Genomic DNA, 25,629 nt, shown 5'->3' with positions numbered 1-25,629 from the left:
CCTCCCTTCCCATTTTTCTCCCATGTAGCTATATCACCATAGATGCAGTGCTGCAGATGCTGGAGGCTCATTCTTTCAGAAATCTAAACAAAGTCACTCATATGTAAGTAGATGAAAATCCTTGAATAATTTGAACTTGTCCTATGATATGATGCAAAAACAGCTGGTAAAATGTGTTAAGCTGGTTGTGTGAACTTGGCTACAGTAGATCAGTTTTTTAAAAAATTCTTTTGGATTTTTTGTATGTGGGGGGTGGGGGTGGGATGGATGTTTGGTTGGGTTTGGGGAATTATTTTTTTTATTTTGATGTTTTTGTAATTTTTAAATTTTTTTGTTTGTATTGTTTTATTGGTTTTGTTTGTTTGTATAAGTTGTTATTTTGTTCTTAGGGGGAGGGGTCAGGGCTGCCGGGGAGTGGGCCCCAGCCCACAAAATGGCTGGGGCATGTTCCACAGCGGGGGATGCACTGGGACAACCGATCTCAGTGATCACGGGTAGGAGGAGGAGTTACGCTAAGACCAGACCATGTCATTACAGAGGAGGCAGGTTTAGTCGTTGTCTGAGGACTATTCCTGCCTCCGGGTCTGGTCCTGACCGGATGGATACTAGAATCAGCAAGGGATACCCACATGACCTGAAGGTGCTGCTGTGCAATGCCAGGTCAATGATTCATAAGACCACTGCCATCCATGACTTGATCATGGATGGAGGACTTGACCTGGCATGTGTAACAGAGACTTGGTTGGATGAAGCAGATGGGCCTGTCCTTGCCGCTGCTTGTCCACCAGGTTTCTCTTACGCACAGCAACCCAGGTCATGTGGGCGGGGAGGGGGGGTTGCAGTGATTTTTAGAAAGTCATTAGTTTGCACCAGGCGTCCTATTGGGAAGACCCAGTTTTCTGAGTGCATGTTCTGGAAGTTGGGCAATAGGGGCAGTACAGGATTCCTTTTGGTGTACCGACCTCCCCGCTGCACCAAGGATTCCCTGCCCGAGCTGCTTCAGGTTGTGGCGGATGTTCTCCTGGAGACACCTAGCTTGGTCGTCCTAGGGGATTTTAACATCCATGCCGACACGACCTTACAAGGGGCAGCTCGGGACTTCGTGGAAAGCATGGCCTCCATGGGGCTGTCCCTGAATAAGTCTGGCCCAACCCATAGCCGCGGACATGCCTTGGACCTGGTGTTTACCTCTATGGATGTTGGTGATCTGACACTAAGTAAAAGTGAAACAAAAGAAGTGCCATGGTCAGATCACTTCCTGGTGCAAATGGACTTCTCTGCGACCCATCCCCTCTGCAGGGAGGTGGGACCAATTCGGATGGTCCGCCCCCGCCACTTAATGGATCCAAATGGTTTCCAGAGAGTGGTAGGGGATGCTTTATCCCATGTTGATGGCCTTTCAGCCGATTCCCTGGTGGCCCGCTGGAATGCGGAGTTAACCAGGGCTATTGACTGTTTGTCTCCGAAGCGCCCTCTCCGATTGCATGGAGCCCGGAGAGCCCCGTGGTTTTCCACGGATCTGAGGGCAATGAAACAATCTTTGAGACGGCTAGAGCGCCGGTGGCGGATAACTCATTCCGAATCTGATCGGACACAGGTTAGAGCTCAACGTCGAGCCTACCAAGTGGCGATAGCGACGGCGAAGAAGAATTTCTTCACCGCCTCTATTGCATCTGCAGAAAACAGCAGCAGGAGACTTTTTCAGGTGGTTCACAATTTAGCGGAACCACCTGTAACATCGGGGCCCAGTACGGGCCACATGTTCTCCTGCAATGATTTTGCAAAGTTTTTTGCAGATAAAATCGCTCAGATTCGGGAAGAAGTAGACTCCACCGTGGGAGCAGGGCCAGGGCGGGAGAGTGCTAGAGTTCTGTCTAGTCAAGTTGAGTGGGATCAATTCCAATCTGTTACCTCCGAGGATGTGGACAGGCTGCTTGGACGAGTGAAACCAACCACCTGTCTCCTGGATCCTTGCCCATCCTGGCTTATAAAAGCTAGCCAGGAAGGACTGGGCGATGGGCTTCGTGGGGTGGTGAATGCTTCCCTCCGTGAGGGAGCCTTCCCAGACCCGCTGAAAGAGGCAGTTATTAAACCGCTTCTTAAAAAACCATCTTTAGATGCGGCCACAATGGCCAACTATCGCCCAGTCTCAAATCTTCCATTCTTGGGCAAGGTGATAGAGCGAGCGGTTGCCGAACAACTCCAGGCACGCCTGGAAGAAGCGGACCATTTGGATCCCTTCCAGTCGGGATTCAGGCCTCATCATGGGACTGAAACTGCCTTGGTCGCACTGGTTGATGATCTCCGGCGGGCTAGGGACAAAGGTGAGAGCTGTTTCCTAGTTCTGCTGGATCTCTCAGCGGCGTTTGATACCATCGACCATAACATCCTTCTGGACCGTCTTGAGGGGCTGGGAGCTGGGGGCACTGTCCTACAGTGGTTCCGCTCCTTCCTCCTGGGCCGTGTTCAGAAAGTGGTGGTGGGGGATGAGTGTTCAGACCCCTGGGCTCTCATTTGTGGGGTGCCTCAGGGTTCTGTCCTCTCCCCCATGCTTTTCAACATCTACATGCAGCCGCTGGGAGAGATCATCAGGAGGTTTGGGCTGGGTGTTCATCAGTATGCAGATGATACCCAGCTCTACCTCTCTTTTAAATCAGAACCAGTGAGGGCAGTGAAGGTCCTGTGTGAGTGTCTGGAGGCGGTTGGAGGATGGATGGCGGCTAACAGATTGAGGTTGAATCCTGACAAGACAGAAGTACTGTTTCTGGGGGACAGGAGGCGGGCAGGTGTGGAGGATTCCCTGGTCCTGAATGGGGTAACTGTGCCCCTGAAGGACCAGGTGCGCAGCCTGGGAGTCATTTTGGACTCACAGCTGTCCATGGAGGCACAGGTCAAATCTGTGTCCAGGGCAGCTGTTTACCAGCTCCATCTGGTACGTAGGCTGAGACCCTATCTGCCTGCGGACTGTCTCGCCAGAGTGGTGCATGCTCTGGTTATCTCCCGCTTGGACTACTGCAATGCACTCTACGTGGGGCTACCTTTGAAGGTGACTCGGAAACTACAACTAATCCAGAATGCGGCAGCTAGACTGGTGACTGGGAGCGGCCGCCGAGACCATATAACACCGGTCTTGAAAGACCTACATTGGCTCCCAGTATGTTTCCGAGCACAATTCAAAGTGTTAGTGCTGACCTTTAAAGCCCTAAATGGCCTCGGTCCAGTATACTTGAAGGAGCGTCTCCACCCCCATCATTCTGCCCGGACGCTGAGGTCCAGCGCCGAGGGCCTTCTGGCGGTTCCCTCATTGCGAGAAGCAAAGCTACAGGGAACCAGGCAGAGAGCCTTCTCGGTAGTGGCGCCCACCCTGTGGAACGCCCTTCCAGCAGATGTCAAAGCGATAAACAACTACCTGACATTCAGAAGACATCTTAAGGCAGCCCTGTTCAGGGAAGTTTTTAACGTGTGATTTTACTGTATTTTTGGTTTTTATGGAAGCCGCCCAGAGTGGCTGGGAAGGCCCAGCCAGATGGGCGGGATATAAATAATAAATTATTATTATTATTATTATTATTATTTTAAGGTTATCAAGAGATGCATTTATCTCTTCAAAACTGTTAATTTTCAAATATCAATATTATTTTTTTAATATTTAAAGAGCTAAATAAGAATGTCAGTTCCACAGCTCCCTAATCTGCTGCTTATTCCAAATCCCTAGTCTCTCTTTTGGATATATATCTTCCAATGACTGCTTAACTATGTGAATGCCTGATTATTATCTTCCAAAGCAACTACTCTATTCCCAGCTTAAGAATGTTCTCAAGGCAAATCTTAAAAAATATAGTATAAGTGCTGATAACTGGGAAACACTGGCCTGCAAGCGTTCCAGTTGGAGAACAGCCTTTACCAAAGGTGTCGTGGACTTGGAAGAAGCACAAACTCAGGGCACAAAGGAAAAACGAGCTAAGAGGAAGGCATGTTTGGCAAATCCTCCCCGTGATCAACTCCCACCTGGAAACCTATGTCCCCACTGTGGAAGGACGTGTGGATCCAGAATTGGCCTCCACAGTCACTTACAGACTCACTGCTAAGACTGTGTTCATGGAAGACAATCTTACTCGGCTACGAGTGATTGCCAAAAAAGAAACAATTAACTTTGTGGTGAACTATGTAATAGTATATGCTTCAGTATATTTAATCTAGGGAAAAATATACCAGCTATAGAAGAAAACCCATAGATGAAAATGAATAAAAACTACATTACCAAAAAAAAAAAAAAAATGAATGAAAACCCCTATTCATACAGAGGCACTAACAATGAACACCGATATGACATGCTAGTGCCATTAACTGGTGGGTTTGTTTTGCAGCATTCGGAAAGTTGCATAATATTAATTTATCTCCACAGTCTATTTGCAACTGCTAGATTGTGCTGCTAAACAGGATTATGAAGCCCAAAGGACACACTCATCTAACCATACCTCTTGTCAATTAGGACAAGAAAACTTAATTGGGGAAAGGTTAAAAGGTTTGACTATGCATGCCAGATATCATTCTGTGAGGGAAAGCCCTTCAGAAATGTGAGTGTTTTTCTGAATTCTCTTCAGAGACCCTTAGATCATTAGCATTAATTGAATGTCACTGGCTTCTGTGTAATTATTCTCCAGAGGGCAGGGTCAGTTGGGGAATAAACAAATGCTGTCTGCTGTACGTACATTTATGTTACATTACATTTTAGAAGCCTTACTTCTAAAATAATATTTAGCCACTATCATCATAGTTTGTTTAAAGATTGGTTTCAATTACTTTAAACAGTTTAGGGGAAAACCAGTCATGCAACAGAGGACTATTCAGAAGTATATATATTTATGTATGTGTTAACATTTATTTTTAAAGCAAAGCGAGTGAGTGAACACACCATTTGTATATTTTTAATGCTTTGTTTGTTTGTTTAATTGAGAACTTGTTCCTCATAAAAAGAGGGTCTAATTGCTCTGGCTTCGACAAGTGCCCAGAAAAAGGAGCATAAGAATCATCTGGTCCAAAATTTTGTCTCACACTATGGAAGGCAAAAATAGCTCCCAAGGCGCTCATAAGGAGGGCATGATAGTGGGTCATGGATTGGCTGGATACAGAGGCTGGGGAACCCCCATGGGAAGAAGGCTCGGAGCCAGAGGAGTGGTGGTGGGATGGATGAATGGTCAGAGGGAGAAGAAGGAACAGGCTAGGAGGAGGAGGTGTCGGAAGCAGAAGAGGTAACAGGGTTTGGTGTGCCATTAAGTTAACAAAGGAAGTGGCTCTGTGCCAGAGGCCCAATGGGTCTCTATGTTAGTTAGAAAGGCAAAAGCCAGAGTTGAGGTGTGTGAGAGCTAGAAGCTAGAAGCAGGCTGGGCAGCTGAGAGACAGAGCCATGCCTGTTTTCGTCTGGAATCCAAGGCTTTGCCTATGGGAGAAGCAATAACCCTCATGGGGTGTTAATGCTGTAGCCCCTACATTGTAGGCTCAGGTTGTAGATATGTGTAAATAAACCATATATCATAAAGACATCACAGTCTCTGCTGTCCATCATTCCTAGGAAAGTGATCCCTGGAACCCGTGGAATCTTGTGCCATTCGGAGACTGGGGTGGCATACAAGATAGATAGATAGATAGATAGATAGATAGATAGATAGATAGATAGATCACACACCAATATTGTGGCTGGCTTTTCCTTTTCTAGTACTGGCTTTTGCTTCTTGAATAGTGACATTCCAGGGAGGCCAGAAGGAATCCAGCCATATGGCAATGCTAAAATCCCCTGCATGCTTTGTTTTTATTGTTAATTAATTTAATATTCTTTCTGAACCCATATTCATAACTGAAATCTTTTTGCACATCAGAAAATCTTTTTTGTGCCTGACCTCGAAAACATTAAACAACTGTTATTTTTTAACACAAAGGCCAACATATACAAAGACGAGCAGGCCAAAGTAGTGTTTCTTTTCTGTTACATAAGTGTAAAGGGGTCCAGAATCCAATCTTTTTAGAAAATTATGCTAATCATACCACCCAGAAAACAGGTCCTCTTGCTTTTGAGTGCGGTCAGCTTGTTACACGTTATTTGGATGAAACATTTGCTAATAGCCCATAGTTCACATGGAGCTCATTTATAAGAATGGACTTTTCAGTTGCGTGTCGAGGCCCCCAGGTCCACCCCAATAACTCACACATCACACAGAAATTTTTGTTAAAGATTTTTGGCATAATTTTGGCCACAACTTTATTAAAATACAAATTTGTGAGTGGTTGCGTAGGCACTGGTTGTGACTATCTGCCCCCACCATGGGGGACAGACTGACATTCCGCACGATGCGAAAGTCAGAATGGGGGAATACACTTGGGGATTACGCAGAGCAGGGAACCTGCCCTCACCCCAAGTGCAACCAGGAGCTCATTGCTATGGCCCGAGCCCCCTTGACAGAGTGGACAAGCAATAGTTAGCTCCCAATTCCTTTAACGGAATCCCTTGCAGCAGCAGCATTAGAGGGGCAGGCACAGCCAATCCATGCCCCTCAACCAACCAAACCATAAACCAATGCCTAACCGCGAACCTTACAAGTTGTGACGATTTGCTACGCAGTAGGCAAAAACCAGATGGCCCCAGCCAATCAGCCAGATGGACAAAATTCCTACCAGGCCCCCGCTCCAAAGCAGACGACCCCATGACAGGCATAGCAAGGTCAAAGCGAACAACCCTATTCTAGGGAGGGAGGGACGGGCAATCCAATACACGGGCGAAAAGAGGAAGCCCTAGCCTCGTGCAAGGAGTTTTACTATTTCTGGCTGTCAATCAATAAATGGAACATTAACTTCTTCCCAACAACAAGGGAAGCCCCAATCGCATCAGTGGCCAACGATCAATTAGCCCGCCCCCCAACTTTGGAGTGTCCTGGCGGCCCCCAGGAGAAGAAGAAGGAGAACACGCTTTCTCAGAATTTCATAGACTAAAGGGGCAGAGAGCACCTGTTTTGTGTGCAAGTTCAATACTCAGCATCTCTGGGGGAGCAGGAGATACTCCAGTCTGAAAGCCTGAGCTAGATGGACCAGTGGTCTGACTCTGTATAAGGCATCTTCCTATGGGGTGTGTGTGTGTGTGTGTGTGTGTGTGTGTGTTTAATGTGAGGTGTGCAAGAACAGAAATACTAATCTTCTTTGTGGACATTTGATTGTATTTTGAACAGAGAAATCCGAAATGCCAGAAACCTACAATACATAGATCCTGAAGCCTTCATGAATCTCCCATTGCTGAAATACCTGTAAGTACTGAAAACAAAAGCCTAGGGAATTGCTATTCTTGTAAGATTTGGGCGCTTCTTTAACCTCAGGGTTCTACCCACCAACATTATAGTTCAAAATAGGGATATTTTTTCATGCTTACAGCAGTGCCCCTGTTCTTATTCTATGGAGGCTTACTGGCACCAGAACTCAGTTCTGACTCCTCTCAGGTGGGAGCCATTGCCTTTCTAAGAGAACAAGAGAGGCAATAATGGTGAGTTCTGGCACTTCTTTTTCTAGGAAAATATCACTGCTTACTGGCGTTTTGGAAAAATGATTTACAAATATACAGGTTGAGCCTAGGTGAAGTATTACACCTTCAACTGAAGTCTGCTGCCTCATCTAAGCTCTCCTAGGGAAACAAGTCAGTCCCCCCACCGCCAGATGTTTTCAGAGCTCAAACTAACTCTGTCTCTCCCGGTCTGATGCACACTGCTAACCGATTACTCATTTTCACAAACACTGTGGATTACCACTTTTCTTATCTGGGCTGGGTGGGAGGAATCCTAGGCTGGATGTAGGAACATCAAAAAGGTGTTTCAGGAAAACGCGTTGTAAAGTTTATTATGGGAAATCACGTTGGCGAAAGGCAGGACTCCACAGCGTCTTTTGGTGTCACAGTGTTATAACACATATAAAACGCTTTTTCTTTACTAATGTAGCTGAGTCCCTAGACTTCTGCCATTCAAAGGGTCAGCTGTCAACAGCAATAAATGAATCTCCCTAACAGATGAGATATACGTAGACTCTAGACTCAGATAAATCTCCTGTCCACCCAGACCACTGCAGCCTAGTCTTGCAGAGATGTCACTCTTGCAATCAGGAATCACTGGCTTAGATGCTACCCTGGGAGGTCAACTAGTCCAATCCTTGCTCCCACAGGTATATGAACCTAATTTATATCAGTGGAGCTTAGTTTAGCCTAGATTGTATAGTTATTGTTTTAAAGGCATATCTGCACTATCTTAAATCTTTTGCAATCTTACAGTATACCACTTAGAGCTATGCTGCTAAACAGCATATAAACTGTTTAAATAAATAAATAAATAAATAAATGATAAAATGGATCTCTTTGTGTACATAGGCACACCATTTAATTCTCCTTCTCTGCTTTATTTCAGTGTGATCATGAACACTGGACTCAGAGTTTTCCCTGACCTCACGAAGATCAACTCAGTGACAGCAGATATGAACTTTTTGCTGCAAGTATCAGAGTTTCCCTTCTTCTTTGAGCGGCAGCCAATGAAGTTTATCAGGGCAGAGAAAAGTTGTAGTCCATTGTCTGCTGTGTACTGCTAGACTTCATGAAGGATAGAGGAGGAAAGAATCACAAGTGTTGTTTTCAGTGGCACCCTTTTTTATCTGTTGTAATTTCTGCTTCCAGCCAGAGTTCACCAGAGAGCCTCTCTGCGTGTTACGGGTACTCCAATTTGTTGCATAAATAGTACTGAAGAGGCCGCCCTTTGAAAATTGTAGAAAAACCATAATGAAACTTCAGGAGGAGGTGGTTTTATTGACTGTTAAGCACTTTGTTCTTCAAAACCAGCACCTTTAACTGGGTGAAGAAAACAATTGGGGGGGGGGCAGCAAAGCTGCTGAAGTGCTGGTATATTATTTTCTCCATTGTTTATCCTTATTAGGATATTGCATCAGTTGAAATTTCCAGTTATCAAGGGCTGTCTCACACGCAGTACAGTGCAGTTGTCTAAATGTCTAAAGAAAAATTAAGCATGTATGTGTGTGTCTATATCTATAATCTATCTATCTATATCTATAATCACAGAGTTATAATTGTATTTTATTGCTATACTAAGCCTTTCCCCCTTTTTCACAGTGAAATGGCTGATAATCCATACATGATTTCGGTGCCTGCAAACGCATTCCATGGGCTATGCAACGAATCCCTTAGCCTGTATGTTGATCGAGCACAAGTTGTTTTCTCTTCCTCCTTTTCGTTTCAGTAGTTGTGAAGCAGTAGGTCAGCCTTAATGAGTAATGCTAAATAAGAAAATAGTTGTCAGTTGCAAAGATGATGGGCAGAGCAATCCTCAGGCGATGGGGGGGGGGCTACGTTTCGGAGAGGGGACACGGTTTTGCAAGCCCCACTGAGCTTGCCCCTGCCAAGGCAGTAAGTAGGCAGTTTGGAATTTCACCCCGAGTTGTTTATTTCTTAAATGTTACCTCCCATTGGTTTCAGTGGGAAGAAAAATAAATAGGCCAAGATATAATGGAGTTTCATATAATGCCATCAAAACCAAAAATATATAGGTGTTCAGATGCTAGTTAGGGGAAAGTATACTTTGGGGGTGGGGAGTAATGGGAACAAGCATTCCAGCGCCATGAGACTAAAGTAAGTTAGGACACAGTATGCATGCAAAAGAAAAAAAGCCTAGTTACAGTTGCGTCACATCAGCTAATAATCTATTTTTTGTTTGTTTACAGAAAGCTGTACAACAATGGGTTCACAAAGGTTGACGCCCATGCCTTCAATGGAACAAAGTTAGATTCTGTGTAAGTAATCAATAATAATTACCAATTGCATCATGCTTTCAGGTATTTAAAGAATATTGGATGCATTATCTAGTTGCACTCCTTACAGCAACTCTATAAAGTAGGTCAGTGCCATTAACCCTGTTATTTCTGATGGGGGAACTGAAACGGAGCGAGTTTGGCTTGTCAAAGACCAGGTAGTGAGTTTATAGCAGATGTGAGATTTGAAACTGTTACATCACGATTTATTGCTCAGTCTCTTAAACACTTTACCACACCAGGTTCAATTAAGCACCTAACGACTTTTAAAAGTTTTCAAGTTTGGGTGAAACAGCATCTCATAGGGCTTGTGCACATTTGAGATGGGTCTGGCTTTGAAGCCATGTTTTCTCCATTCAGATTTTACCTCATTTGTTCACTCTGAAGGCAGACAGATGCCAACAACAGGGTTACACACATGCCCAGTTGCAGCTGAAGTTGAAATTAAATTTCTTATTCCCATCCATACAGGTAAATGCTCTCTTTTGTCTTTGTCTTCCAGTTTGTTTATTTGAATGTGTTAATTTTACACAAACGGGGCATGTGTTCAGGAGTCTGCTAAGCAGTACTCACATCTTAAAAAACGAAAAATATCAACAAGCGGATTGCACAATAGCAAACACCTGGGAATGAACTCCCAATTCAACAAAAGCTTGCATGCACTTAATTTATGTTCAGTCCTGAAACTACAGGCATTTCCCATTCTAAAACAGAAAGATGTTTGTGCAGTAATTTACAGTGAATTCAATAGGAAATAAATGAAGCAAGGAGATTTGGAGAAATTGTTTTTCATTTTTCCAGGTTGTTTGGATTTTTTTAATTGCAAATTTATTAGGGGGAAACACACAGCACAAAAAAATGAAGGGGAAAAGAGAACAAAACAAATAAATTTGTCAGCTCAACATTGTGTGTTTAGAAACAAAAAAACCACTGCAGTTGTGTAGTTGAACAAACTGACAACGCCTGGAAGGCCACAGTTCCCTCTTCCCACTATATGGCATTACAAAAAAAAAAGGGGGGGGGGAGAGTTCTTTGTTCCCAAAAACACTTTCTCAAAAAGTCTTTAAATTATAAGGGCTGTTTAGAAAGTATGAGTTAAAAGCTACAAAATTTGATTGTTTCTTAATCAAATTACCATTGTTGAGTGAAATAAAAATAAAAATATAGATGCACATGAGGATACCATGGTGGTAGCGATGATTAAAATAGCTCCCATTTCAAGCTTTTTCAGGGCCTTAGAAAATCCTCTGGCTGCAATGGAACTAAACCTCTTGGAACCTCAATTTCATACTATTTGAAACAAAACAGCCACACCTCATCTGAAAATCTGACTTTGTGCTCACCATGAGTAACTTGTGTTTTTGAAAAGGAACTCGTGTTTTTACAAGCTGGTCATTTCCAGGCACCTGTAGAAACAAAGTATAAATCTCCTTTAACAGAATATTCAAGGCTAGCTTTAATCTAAGTGCTAAACTAAACACTCAGGCTAATTGTGCCGTAGTCTTAGCAGATCATGCCAAATGAATAAGCAAAAAATCACTGCTTGCTGTGCAGTTGATTCTATTCTATTCTTTGTAGGTGCGGACACTTACATTTGCTTACTTCTTCATATGCACACACGTACAAAACTCCTGCCAGTCAGTGTAGACAACATTAGACTAGATCAGTGTTTCCCAACCTTGTGCCTCCAGCTGTTTTTGAACTACAACTCCCATCATCCCTGACTAGCAAGACCAGTGGTAAGGGATGATGGGAATTGTAGTCCAAAAAACAGCTGGAGGCACAAGGTTGGGAAACACTGGACTAGATGGTCTGACTCATTATAAGGCAGCTTCCTGCATTCCTAACCCTTTGCAGCACCAAACTACATGACAAATGTCCCACCTGGTTTAGCCTAACTTTCCTGGTTTGTCACCTGAATTGGCTTGCAAGCATTTTTGTAGTATCATCTTCATCCCTACTGTGGACCATACTTTATTTTATTCTTTTTAAAAAGAGCTCCCATTTGGAGCAGTTGAACTGTATGGTGCTTTAAAATATAACATAAACGTCAACTGTAAATTGGTGTTGTAAAATTGAGCCCCACAAGTATCTTTCTCTTCCCTTAAAATAAACTCTTGTATCGCAGACTGGTGTGTCATCATGAATGACAACTGCCTGGAAAAGGAGGCAATTCACATACGTTGGAATCTAAAATGACCGTACAGGATTACCCCCCATCTTTCCTTTCAGAAATAATAAACTTCACTGGCACTTGATGCTCCTTAGCTTCAGTCAAACATATGAATGACAGTACTAATATAATTTTTTTTGGGGGGAGGGTGGGTTTTTGTGGGGAGAGAGCAAGTGTTGCTTCTAGCCAAAAGCCACAGGGCATGCTTTTCAAGTTCTTTTTTTGGTGTCTCTTGATGTGCTAGAAATGTTTAAAAATATGGTAACGCTAGGTAATTCCAGCATGAATCCTGATTAGCTTCCTTGGCTCAGGGACTCGCAACTAAAACAAACTGCTTTAGCATTTTAGTAATGGATTCTAAAATAATGAAGACATGCCCTGACAGCGAAATTTATTTTTGAAAGTGTAATTCTAGCAGCTTGGTTGGTTTGGTTGTTGCTTACACAAAGTGCTTTTAAAGTGAAGTGGAAAGAAGGAAGCTAAAGAGTTGAGGACTCAAAATTAGGTATAGCTTGGGGTGTAAGTGAGACACAGGTATGTGACTTGGACTTTTCCATTGACAAACCAGTCTGAAAGCTTTCCCCATTCATCTGTTTGGCTGCATATATATATTTAACAACAACAACAACAACAATCTTTATTACTGTCCAGAGACCCAACAAATCGTTACAAAGCACATATATATTTAAAGCATATCTCCCACCCCACATTCTGGGAACTGTAGCTTACCTTTATTGAGGCGCAATTCCCAGCACTCTTAACAAACTATAGTTCCTAGGATTGTTGGGGAAGGGGGGAATGTGTTTGAAATGTATAGTACCTATAGACAAATGCCTCTACTGAATATACATGCACTGTGCTCCTAAATTCCTTGCGCCTCCCTCTCCTAAAAGAGATTTTGCCAATCTGGTCCTCCTCTCCAGCCAGATGTTCATATATTACATACGGGAATGTTGCCTTAGCAAAAAGCTTTCTGCCTTTCCCCCTGTTCCATTCTGCCATTGCTTCATAGTCTTAAATTGTGTTTCATTCTTGTTTGGAAGCCGAATTGGTCTGCACTCTGCTCTGGCTTCGACTTGTCTTCTCACACAGCAAGAATTAGGAAAAATTCTGATGCTTCTTTGGTCTAGCCCAGCTCTGCTTTCGTTTTGGCACAGTGTCCCAGCTCCAGTCTAAGACAACTGACCAAGTTTCAGGCTGTCTCAAGGCTTGGATTTTCAGCATCTGATCTTTGGCTCCTACCTGAGAGAGGCTGGAATGCCGATTTTGGATGGCCCTGTTATTTTGACTCATGCTACAGCAACCTGATGGGCGCCTGTTATCGTTTTATGCCCTTCCAGATAAGAAATAGGAGAAGAAAGATGGACTTGTTGCATTCCAAACAAAACATATTGAACATAGTTCCAGGTTCAGAAGGACCACTTGTGGAGCTCCAAAAAAGGAGCAGAGAGAAACTGCATTTCAATACTTGTGGATATGACCACAGAGCCACAAGTGTCTGGGGGGGGTTTTCGGGGAGGGACGTTGGTCATTAGGTTATTGGTTTTGTGTAGCTTGATGGCCCAGATAGAGATTGCTGGAGAGGCAGGCAGGGATTAATGGAGAGGAGGTTCAAGGATAGAGCTGTATGTGCCCCATGATTTGCCCTGTACCTCCTCCTAAGCTATATTGCTGCCTTAAATAATTTTGTAGTATGCTGCCCCATGAAGGTTCAACTGGCAGTATACGGTAGTTGGCTTCTGTAAATGGGATTGGAAGGGGGCGCCATCTTGTCCTTCATCCCAGACCTCAAAATGCCTCGAGTCAGCTTTATAAGGAAATTCAAAATATTTGAACAGCTACATCAAATAAATAGTTGACATGGACACCAAGCTCTTTTTGGCCATTTTGAGCACTGATATGACCCCATTGATGCCTGGTCACCATTTACATATATCACTGAAGAAAAAGGTGTTGAGAAAAGAATAACAGAATGTTCTTTCTGGCATGGAGTTAGGCAGGGTTGGTTGGCTGGCATCCATCTGTCTCGGGAGACGGTGGAGGAATGAGCCTTTGGGGATGAAGTCAAACTCTTGGAGGGTTGCAGAGCCTGCTGTGGCTGTAGATAGACCTGTTTTGTTGCAGATGTTGCAGATGAAGGCATCTGGTTGTGCTGCTACAGGTGCACCATGGTGTTGCTTCTCTCTGCTGTAGATACACAACCTGTCTGGTCACTGCTGTAGATACACAACCTGTCTGTCTGTTTGTCTCCAGGCACTGTGGTTATCCGTAGGGGATTCCTGCACCGCAGGGTTGATGTTGCCAGCCTTCATGTCACCTTTGTAACGCAGAGGTGGTCTGCCAACAAAACCATTGTGAAAGATGTGGGCAGCTCCTAAGTAACAATGCTTCTCCGAAACCAATTCAGTTTGAACTTCTAACCCTCATAGAAAAAGGCTTTTATCATAGAAGGCTTTTTTAAGCCAGTCAATCCCCGTGGAATAATAACATTAATAAATTCCTCGGATCAAAGAAACGAAAAAAGGTCAGAGCCTTTTCAGAATATGTGTAAGATTTAGAAAGGCAGATAGACAAGATATTCTGTCTACCATTCAGATCTTTCCCACCCCCCGATTTATTTTTGTACCTCCGTATGTGATGCTGAAGTATGTGATGTGTATGTGAAGGCTGATCACCGAAGAATTGATGCTTTTGAATTATGGTGCTGGAGGAGACTCTTGAGAGTCCCATGGACTGCAAGAAGATCAAACCTCTCCATTCTGAAGGAAATCAGCCCTGAGTGCTCACTGGAAGGACAGATCCTGAAGCTGAGGCTCCAGTACTTTGGCCACCTCATGAGAAGAGAAGACTCCCTGGAGAAGACCCTGATGTTGGGAAAGATGGAGGGCACAAGGAGAAGGGGGCGACAGAGGACGAGATGGTTGGATAGTGTTTTCGAGGTTACCAGCATGAGTCTGACCAAGCTGCGGGGGGCAGTGGAGGACAGGAGTGCCTGGCGTTCTCTGGTCCATGGGGTCACGAAGAGTCGGACACGACTAAACGACTAAACAACAACAAATGTGATGCTTGTGCTATAGGTAACTAGACAAAAGAGGCCAAGCTTGTGCGCACATGCACATATGCTTGCTTGCGCAGACAGAAGACCGTCTGCGCAGACCATCTTCCAAATCTTTACTCATAAATGTCCCTCCCTGCTGTAAATAGAAAGGCGAACTCCCCCCACAGGGAGCACAGACAAGGGCCAAACTAGACAGTCCCTTAAACGTCTGTATGCCTTTTAGCATGTTTTGTCTTACTTTCTTTATTAATCACCTTTAACATTTATTAAAATAAGTTCTCTAGATGTTGTACCAACAAAAACATAACAATAAAGTGAGTTAGCAAGAAAAATCCTTTTGGATACTATTAAAAGAAAAGGTTTAAGCAACTGAAATCCATTAACATCAGGAAATCCTACATTCTGGCTCTTAGATGTTGAAGTTGGCAGCTGTCATTGCAGCCCCTCCTTGCTAAGGCATTGTTATGAACGTGCCATTGGTTTGAAAGTCTGTGTTGCCTTCTTGGTAGAACCAGATAGCTACGTTTCAGTTTTCCAACGAAGTCCTAAATATCAGAGAAAAGACTTGTAAAAACAACAACAACAGTTATTCATCTTCCATTGATTTTTAGTATTCAAGGCACAAGAGTCTTCTCATACTTCATTCTAGCACACCAAACTTCCCATCCATACGTCAGTTGTCTAATGTCTTTTGTTTAATGTTTTTAATTTGCAAGGGCTGTTTGTTCGTTTGCTTGTGTGTGTGGTTTAAAAAAAACAACCAAAAAAACAACAACACAGCACCACATTTAATCTTTCTAAGGCGCTTACTAACTTCAAGCACACTCCAGTTTTTGTATTATTGGAAATTTTAAAATCCATAAAGCCACAGAAAAAAGCAATGCCACTGCAATTTTATATATGAAGAACTTTGGGTGCTTCCAGATAGAGTCCAGATTTTCTTAACATCTTGTTGCCCTTATCTACATTGACTCCCCCCCCCCCCCAGTTCTCATCTCTTTCCTTAATCACAATAAAAAGCACCCCCGCCCCCACCGTTCTACTAAAAATGCGAACATTTCTTGCACATTGTATACACATTAGGATGCACGTTATTATATTATATGCAGTTTTCCTAAGCGCTCAGTACAAGTGGAACTAATTTTTATGGTTGATCAGGGATCTCATAATCCTGTTCACTGGTGTCCATTGCCATGCCATTTCTACATATCAAAAAGAGAGCTCAGGTACCACAAGTTTCTCACCTTGATTGACAGATTATACATTCATTTTATTTCTGCAGCACTGGAAGGACTGGGGAAGATCTTCCCTGGGAGTGAGGACTTGAGCATCTGGATGCTTTGCTTGCTCCCCTGGGTTGTCGTTTCTTGAGATACCTCAGGACACTGGTTCCTTGAATATTAGAATCAATGCCTATTGAAGACATTGCTCCTTCAACAAGCATTTTAATTTGATTTTTCTAGTCTGAATATTTTCTGGAAAATAAATTTAATACGGTTTTTTATTGTTTTACCACTTGTTGTTTCCTACCCTGGGCTCCTTTGGGAGGAAGGGAAATGAACATTCTGTCTGTATCAGCATTTTAGCTTGCTGGATGGAACGATCTCCCCTCCCCTCCTTCTGATCACTGTTCTGGGAGTTATCCTGACACACACACCCCAACCAATTTTGGGGGGCAAAGCGAGGTAGCTGCTGGTGAGACTCCTTAGGGAAATCCTGTCTGTAGGTTTCAGTGGATGTTCTGTTAGAAGCCCCTTGATGAAGAAAGTGGGCCTGATATTCAGCAACAGCTGATCTAGCTTCCCAGTCTGACTTTTTTACTTTTTACTATTCCCATACAATTAAATCTGTTAAAATATAAGCTATCAGCTAATTATTGGTCCTATCTTTCCCCTTGCAGGTATCTGAATAAGAACAAATATCTGAGAGTTATTGATGAAGAAGCTTTTTTGGGTGTGCAGAGCGGTCCAAGCCTACTGTGAGTAAGAGCAAGGAGAGATACCTTGAAATTACAGTATTGTTATTTAATGGTACTCTAAGCATCCTCTGATGGTTGTTTCACATAATGTGTCTTTTGTGTCAAGGGCACTTCACAGCCAAAAGAACAAGCACAGCAGATAGATAACTCTTGATTGTCAAAGATAACACTCAACAATCGCTTCTACAGCTCTGGATACTCTTGCGCAACCATCTATTCCCAGATCCGCACTCAATGGAGCAGTTGCTGCTCCAGGGGACCGCTTCTGCTCCACCAGTTTATGTACTTGCTCCAACGAGCTTCGCGCATGCAAGCAGAGGCTACGCCGGCATAAGAGTTTCTTCTGCTCATCCCTTTTCAATCCCCTCCTGGTTCTGGGAGACAGTAGGGCAGGAGAAGGTGGGGAAGCATCTGGCCCTTCACTTGCCTGACTTGCCTCTTTTCCTCTTATTCCAACACATCCTGTGCTCCACCCTCTATCTTTGACACTTCCCCTGCCTACGATTCTTGCCTCCTGGCCGGTACAGTTCCCCACAAATCACTGGTCTCGTCTCCCGTGTCAGACTTCATCCCTCCTTCCCCTGGAGCATACTCGTCAGCTTCCCAACAGTCCCTGACATTTCGCTAGTGATGATAGTGCCAAACTCATAAGCCAGCCTGCCTGTTCTAATCTGAGGCTGTACTTCGTGCCCTACTGATACTGAAAGTTGGTTTAGCTGGAATATGGTACAGGATATAGTCTTTTTGGTTTTGACCCTGCTTTGTATAACTGCTTGCCTCAAGAAGCCTGGTGATGATGATGATGATGATGATGATGATGATGCATATACCGCCCTATACCCATAGATCTCGGCTGTTCACAACATAAAAGCACAATATAAAAAACACATAATAAAAAACAAGAACAGAGGCTACCCAATCATCCACCTTTCCACAACACATCCCTCTGTTGGCTTTTTGACGCTCTGTTAAGACTTTTCTTTTCACCAAGCTTTTGGTCTGATAGCATTGTATTCAGGTAAGCCCTACCTGTAGTGTTTTATATCCCCCCCCCCAAAAAAAAAGAGGGGCTTGACCCTTTACATGTATTCCCAGTGTTCACATGCAAATAATCAGCGGGTCTCCATCATCCCTAACCATTGGCCAACCTGAGTAAGGTTGATGGGAGTTGGAGTCCAAAAAGCACACCCCTGTTATAGAAGATGTGAAACCAGTGTTTGCCTTGATAAGGGCAGACTTGCACACTTTGAGAGCTGCCTTCCAAACAGTTGTCCCAGAGGTTGTGCATTAATGCAAGTTCATGGGAACACAGGAAGTTGCCTTTTACCAAGTCAGACTGGTACCCCCCAGGTGAGTATTGTCCGGCTGGCAGTGGCTGTCCAGGATTTCAAAAGGGACATTCCCAGCCCTACCAGGAGGTGCTGGGAATTTAACCTGGGGTCTCCTGCATGCAAAACAGTTGCTCTGCTAGTGACCTGTGGGCCTTACGCCACCCCTCTTTCTGTAGCTGAGACAAGTGCCATTGATTACGTTGCTGTGTTTTTCGGTCACCATGCTCCATCCTCAGAAATAAGCAAGAAACGCAGCAGAAGGGACCTGGTCCACAGTTCTCTTCCAGCCTCAGAGAAATGATTACGCACTTGCTGCTCTTCGCATAATGAGATCTTGGCTAGGATTCAGAGGCCCAATCGGCATAATCTACCAACTGTGTCAGCCAGCACAGCTGCCTAAGTTCCAAACAAAAGAGCTCAAGTTCTGGACAAGTTGAGCAAAAACAAAATGAGGTTCATGATTTGATCACCTTTTGTAGCATGCACTGTTCCAAATTCAACCAAAATATTAACTCTTTGGGCACAAGGGAAACATTTCATCCAATGTTAAAAATAAACGGAGAGAGTTTGGAGTTAGCGATTTGCCAACTCCTGAGCCTTCCCTTCCCTGAGGAGGCTTCACTTTCATCCTGAGGTTGGCTGTGAGAATTATGGAAAAACAAGGTATAATGAGTATCACAGACCTATTCTGACCCACGGACCCTTTCTGCTAATCAGATCATGACATATTTAATAGGATTAAAGGCATTTATTTTAAACAGTCTTACTCTATCTTTGCTGTATATCTTGCTGTGTTAAAATCACTTTACTGTATATTTTGCTGTATTCAGACCTCCTGGTTTAAGATCAGACCTAAATCTGTCTCAGGTCATCTCATGTTCCACAAAGCTGGGAAAACACAATCTAAGGCCTTAGCGGACAGGCTCTGTGATAAGCAATGATGTTGTGCAGTGTCACAAATTGTGTTTGTTTACCACTTGTTCTCCATGCTTCCATACTTTGGCTTGGTCTTTCGGACCCAAATCCAAATGGGGAGGAGAGAGGGTAGAATTTTGATCTCATTGCCCGCCACACTGCCATTCGCACTCTCCCTTGCTATGGGGACAAAGGAACAGGCCTCTTTTGCTGCCAAAATAATTTTTCCCCAGGAAACTGGACGGTGAGAGGACCCTGAGTCAACCACCAGGCATCTTGTTGGGTTCGCCAAGCAGAAAGTTAGCTCTAGACACTTTCCACTCAGCCGATTCCAATGGCCTCTCCTCTGTGTTCCCAGGCCTTGTGCCTATGCACTTCCCTCTGCTGCTAAGGATATGTCTGGGCCAGTTTTAGGGATTTGGGGAAGAAGGCGCAGAGTGAGTTATTTTGACCCCCTGCTATTTCCACAAAAAATCTGAGGTCTCGACTTTCAGTGGGAATGCAACTTCCCCCATTTTAGTCCTAAGCATGATGCGGTTGGTGCTGTGGGTTAAACCACAGAGCCTAGGACTTGCCGATCAGAAGGTCGGCGGTTCGAATCCCCGCGACGGGGTGAGCTCCCGTTGCTTGGTCCCTGCTCCTGCCAACCTAGCAGTTCAAAAGCACGTCATAGTGCAAGTAGATAAATAGGTACCGCTACGGTAAACGGCGTTTCTGTGTGCTGCTCTGGTTCGCCAGAAGTGGCTTAGTCCTGCTGGCCACATGACCCGGAAGCTGTACGCTGGCTCCCTCGGCCAGTAAAGCGAGATGAGCGCCGCAACCCCAGAGTCGGTCACAACTGGACCTAATGGTCAGGGGTCCCTTTACCTTTACCTTATGTTTGCACAAGGACACCTCATCTGGCTTAACATAAGAAGTGATCAGTGGTGGCTGTTAGAATTGGTAGGGTGGAAGGCAGGGAGACCAACAGACTGAGGTTGGCGGGGCCATGCCCCATTTGCCCAAATGAACCAGCCTCCACTGGGAGAGATAAGATAAAGTCTGCATTGCTCTTCAGTGTCATTCATAAACTGACCTACTGAACTTGTCTGAGGGACCAGCACTCAATACAAGATGTGTTTGCCATGCAGCACCTTCCAGATCCAATCCCTGATCTGGAAAACAACTTTAGGTAACAGGGTGAGAAAGTATAAGGCATCTTAACATGTTGGGATGTTATCTTCTTCATTGGCATTGATTAAATACGTGCTGCTTAGTGGTTAATTTACAGTTATGTGTTCATTATCTACGTTTTTTTATTGATTTTTTTTTTCTAAGGTCAGCGCAGTGCTGGTGCGGGCGATTATTTTGCAGGTGGCTGGTGTTCCTAAAGCGGCTTTCAAAGCCGCACACCATGCCGACTCTTTTCCAAAGCTGCAACATGTAATTGTTTTCAGGTGTTGTTGGCCGAAATAGGGAATGCTGCAATGAATTCGTTTCTAGCATCCAATACATTGAGATCGTAGATAGGCATTTATGAAAATATATTCATACCAAAATGGTTTCTTGACAATCTGCTTTGTGTTATTAAGTTGCTTCAGCACCAGCTAGATTGGCTTTTGCAAGGAAAACACAGAGTACCAAACTTCAAAATATGAAAGCTGGCAAAACTTTAAATGTGCAGTCCATTTGAAATCCTCCCCCCCCCCCCCGCCCCCTGCTTGGCATTAAGAATGAAAGCAAACAGCCGTTCATGGCCATGGTTATTATACTTTATTATGGTTTCTTCATAGAAGTGTTAGGGGGCTGCAGCATTGACAAAGCTCTGGGGGACCTCTGACATTGGAGGATCTGAGATAAGCTGAAGTCCTTCTTTGGGGCATCTCATGGGCATCTGACTGGTCATTGCAAGTCTAGGATGCTGGACTAGGTGGGCTTTAGGCCTGATCTAGCAGGCTCTTTTGTGTGGACAGGGGGAGTCCCCAGATCCCGCGCGGTCCCCCCCCCCCCGTCATGTGGAATAACGACTCAAGACAACGTGCTATGGGATTAAATTGGCCACAACTTTATTAAATTTCAAATGTGGGTAGACCTTGGCTCAGGCATTGGGTGTTCTCCCTCCCCAGTCCCCAGCCGGGGACCTAGAGAGCATCAGGGTTATCCAGTGTGTGTGTGTGGGGGGGGGAAATGGGCCGGCTCTGGAGAACATATGTTCAAGCAGAGATAGCCGCCCCTGTTACGCCGCCGCCACAGGGGAGAGCAATGACGATCTTTCGGCGTACGGTCAAAGCCTCCCTTCAGAAACCCCTTTAACGGGGAACCCTGGTATCGCCGCCGCAAAGAGGAATTCCGCCCAAGGCCTGATACCGCCAAAGTTGTGACGTTTTGCTATGGGAAAGGCGAAACCTGCCAATGCAGGGAAATTCCTTTCTGGCCCTTTAACAGCGACCTTAACGTAGCAGCGCCCGCATACCTGTGAAGAAAAGTCAACCTGCAAAACCTGTGAAGGAAAGTTAACCTGAAAAATAAGACATTAACTCCCCTTCCTGACCTGGTCTCCTTGGCAACGCTTCCCCCAGGTGGGATTGGACAACTGACTGAGGTAGGCGGAGACCTCCAGGTGTCCCACCTGAGGGAAGGCAAAGCCAAGCCTATGCTGATGGAGCCGCTCCAGATCCCGGGGCTGCACGGGTCCACGCAAAGGGCGCCCCCCGTTTTAAGCGGGGAGCGGTCATTATGTACTTACTGTGTTTTTCCATGTATAAGAGGACCCCTAGTCTTTTGAAGCCAAAATTAAGAAATCAATATTTTAAACATCAAACAGAACAACTTTGAGTTTTTTGGGGGGTGGGGGGGGAGGTCGCACGAGCTTTTTTGATGGAAGTTGGCCAAAGTTGTTGAGCTTTCTTAGGGTTAGGGTTGCCATATTTCAAGAGCCCAAGCCCACGCCTAGGCTGCCAGAGCCCAGCCCCAGACCCGAGCCTGAGCCTGAACCCCTGTGCATTCACCATCTGTGTTTAAGTCGACCCTCCATTTTTGACTTTAAAAAATTAGCAAAAAAACCATTGTCTTATACACAGAAAAATATAGTCTATCCCATGGGTAGGCAAACTAAGGCCCGGGGGCCGGATCTGGCCCAATCGCCTTCTCAATCCGGCCTGCGGATGGTCCGGGAATCAGTGTGTTTTTACATGAGTAGAATGTGCACTTTTATTTAAAATGCATCTCTGGGTTATTTGTGGGGCATAGGAATTCGTTCATATTTTTTTCCAAAATATAGCCCCGCCCCCCCACAAGGTCTGAGGGACAGTGGACTGGCCCCCTGCTGAAAAAGTATGCTGACCCCTGGTCTATCCAAAGTCCTGCCTGGCATCAGGAAACAGCATAGAAAGGTGGGAGGAATGCAATTTCTGTCCTCATTTTTCCCCCTTTCTGGATTTTTAAATTTATGTATGTATGTATATTTCCCCTCAACTAATGAGTCCCTGCAGCTGCTCAGAGTGGCTGGGGCCACCCAGTCAGATGGGCAGGGTACAATTGTTGTTGTAGCAGAAGCCCTGGAATGATCACCTTAGCATGAATTCCTCCCGCAGTATTTACCCTATTCATGAATTTTTAGAAAACCTTCAGGCTGCATCTTCAAAGAGGCATTCCCTCTTTCTCAAACACAATGTAAGCATGGCGTCGCTGTAAGGTCTTTTAATTTATTGTTATTTGATAAAAGTTCCTGAAATACACTAGATGCTATACAAAAGTAATACAAAGTTAAAACGAGCATGCCCTGCCCAAAGTCTGAGCTCACAATCTAAAACACACACACACACACATAAATGGAATAAGTGAAGAAACTGCATTGGGTGCTTCCCAATGAGGACCTTATATCACAAACGCTCCGATCCAAATTTTCTGTGCATGCTTTTGGCAATATTAACACACATTTCCGTTTTTCCATCCACACCACTGGATGGAGTTTGATAGGATGCAAAATAAAAAAATAAACAGGCAAACTAGGACGTGCAAAAGAGTGCAGAAATGTGCATCAAAATGTCAGCAACAGTATATTACTGATATTTTATTTGGAGTGTTACATTTATGCTGTGTTGTAGTGGATTGTAGTTTTTATATATTTCACTGCTTGTGTCTTCCAAGATTGCCCTAAGAAAATGTTTACCTTTAAATATAGTATAACTCCCCCATGGATGGAGTTCTACCCCACTGGAAAAAGGTCAGAACCATTGCTCCCAACTCTCTGGGGCAGCTTTTATAGGGTGCAGGAACGGAAATGGGGACTCAACCAAAGTCACCTCCCTCATGGTCTTTTATGGGATTGACTTCCTTCCATAAACAGGAGGGCATATTTGAATCCAAGTCAGACGTTGTATGTAGCAAAATTGAGCGTAGTGTGTTAGGGAATAGTGAAAGGACAAAAACAAAATAATAAAAATTACATCACCAAGTTATGTAGGGCATCAGTTGCTTAAATAAGTAGATTCAATAACACAGTAGAAGAGTTCAGAGATTATTTAATAATCTCTGTTTTTATACTGGCTGAACTTCAGAATTTGTGAAAATTGTTACGGCCAAGGTTGTGCAGAAAAATAAAAATAATGTAAACCAGATGAAAACTCTGCGGCAAAAAAGGGGGAATTGAATTCTAATCTGTTTTATTAAACCTAAGTCTTTATAAATTTGATTTTGAGTTTGATGTTTGTTTCTTCTTAATTATATAGTCACATGTCATTGTTCTTTTTAAACTTACAATCAGTTTTATTTACTTTTACTTTCTTCACATCCAGAAATCCTGCTTGGGGTTTCTTGGTTTCCCCCCATGAAGATTATATTTTTGGGCTGTGATCCTTTACACACTTGTGAATAAGTCCCATTGAACTCACTGGGGCTTACTTCTGAGTAAACATGTATAGGATTTCACTGTCAGTGTACTCTAAATCTATACAGATAAGAGAGAGAGAGAGAGAATATATTTTTGATTACCAGTAAGAGCTCTAATTAAATCACCCATCAGTAATCGTGGTTCACATAATTCAAATGCTGTTACCTTCTAGAGCATTATGACTGCCAGAACTTACTATCAAACAGATATTAACCAAATGAAACTTTGAGGGGGCACAACCAAGTGCCCCAACGCAGGTGGGCAAGGAGTGAGTGCATATCCAGGGGCAGATCTACTATGAAATTAATGAAGTTTAAGTTTCATGTCCCCCAATCCAGGAGGAGCCCCAGAAGCAACTTTAGTTCACAAATTGCTTGAAAATTTTGAGTCTCGTAGACCCACTTTGAGTGGCATACCTCAAATTGATTAATTATTTGTTGTATACATTTCAGCAATCCCAAAATTTGACAGTCAGTAGCACAGATGTATGAGACATATATAAGAGACATCACCTTGCCAACAAAGGTCCGTATAGTTAAAGCTATGGTTTTCCCAGTATTGATGTATGGAAGTGAGAGCTGGACCATAAAGAAGGCTGATCGCCGAAGAATTGATGCTTTTGAATTATGGTGCTGGAGGAGACTCTTGAGAGTCCCATGGACTGCAAGAAGATCAAACCTCTCCATTCTTCAGGAAATCAGCCCTGAGTGCTCACTGGAAGGACAGATCCTGAAGCTGAGGCTCCAATACTTTGGCCGCCTCATGAGAAGAGAAGACTCCCTGGAAAAGACCCTGATGCTGGGAAAGATGGAGGGCACAAGGAGAAGGGGACGACAGAGGATGAGATGGTTGGATAGTGTTCTCGAAGCTACCAGCATGAGTTTGACCAAACTGTGAGAGGCAGTGGAAGATGGAAGTGCCTGGCGTGTTCTGGTCCATGGGGTCACAAAGAATCGGACACAACTAAACGACTAAACAACAACAACACCAAGCACAGATGTTATAAAGATATGCTGATCTGTCACGGAACAACCCCACTGAAGAAGATAACAGTGGCTACCCAGCTCCCATTGTGGGCTGCGAAGGGACCCCCATGACCATTCAAACTTCAAGGCCCCCAAAACGTAGGTCCGGGGCTGACCCAATGTTTCCAAAAGAAATGCCTGCATGCGGGGGGGGGGGGGGGGCGGGGGGCGTGTATATAATGAAAGCTAAAACGCTAGAAGTTGCACCCCCTCACATTCCACCACCATGAAATCATGGAACTGAAAAGGAATTTCTGAAGTCCCATATTGAATTCTGCTTGACACCTGGCGTCCCTAGAGCCAGCCTTGCAGCCTTTGTAAAAGATACTTGAGAAAGCATCCTTTTTAATATTACATCACCTGGTTTGCTCATCTGATTAATCCTAGCAGGGTTATTCTTTTACTGGCTCTTGTATGGAAGCACCTTAAGAAAAGTGAC

At 44.2% G+C, this 25,629-nt stretch overlaps 1 protein-coding gene and 1 long non-coding RNA gene across 2 annotated transcripts in view; one reads left to right on the top strand and one right to left on the bottom strand.

Moving 5' to 3' along the window:
- Nucleotides 1-25,629, top strand: part of TSHR (thyroid stimulating hormone receptor) — a 61,519-nt gene that overhangs the window by 22,040 nt on the left and 13,850 nt on the right. The window contains exons 4-9 of the mRNA XM_079988958.1: nucleotides 29-103; nucleotides 7,218-7,292; nucleotides 8,433-8,525; nucleotides 9,146-9,223; nucleotides 9,754-9,822; nucleotides 16,972-17,049. Coding sequence (XP_079845084.1) covers nucleotides 29-103; nucleotides 7,218-7,292; nucleotides 8,433-8,525; nucleotides 9,146-9,223; nucleotides 9,754-9,822; nucleotides 16,972-17,049 — 468 coding nt within the window. The remainder of the gene's footprint in view (nucleotides 1-28; nucleotides 104-7,217; nucleotides 7,293-8,432; nucleotides 8,526-9,145; nucleotides 9,224-9,753; nucleotides 9,823-16,971; nucleotides 17,050-25,629) is intronic.
- Nucleotides 8,433-11,248, bottom strand: LOC307223242. The gene is made up of 3 exons (XR_013842044.1): nucleotides 11,184-11,248; nucleotides 9,144-9,309; nucleotides 8,433-8,511 (listed from the first exon to the last, which is right to left on the bottom strand). It is a non-coding gene; the product is annotated as an uncharacterized lncRNA (long non-coding RNA).

The sequence above is a fragment of the Podarcis cretensis genome (genome assembly GCF_951804945.1).
Source record: "Podarcis cretensis genome assembly, chromosome: 1".
NCBI lineage: Eukaryota > Metazoa > Chordata > Lepidosauria > Squamata > Lacertidae > Podarcis > Podarcis cretensis.
This window is presented reverse-complemented; position numbering and strand designations above follow the sequence as displayed.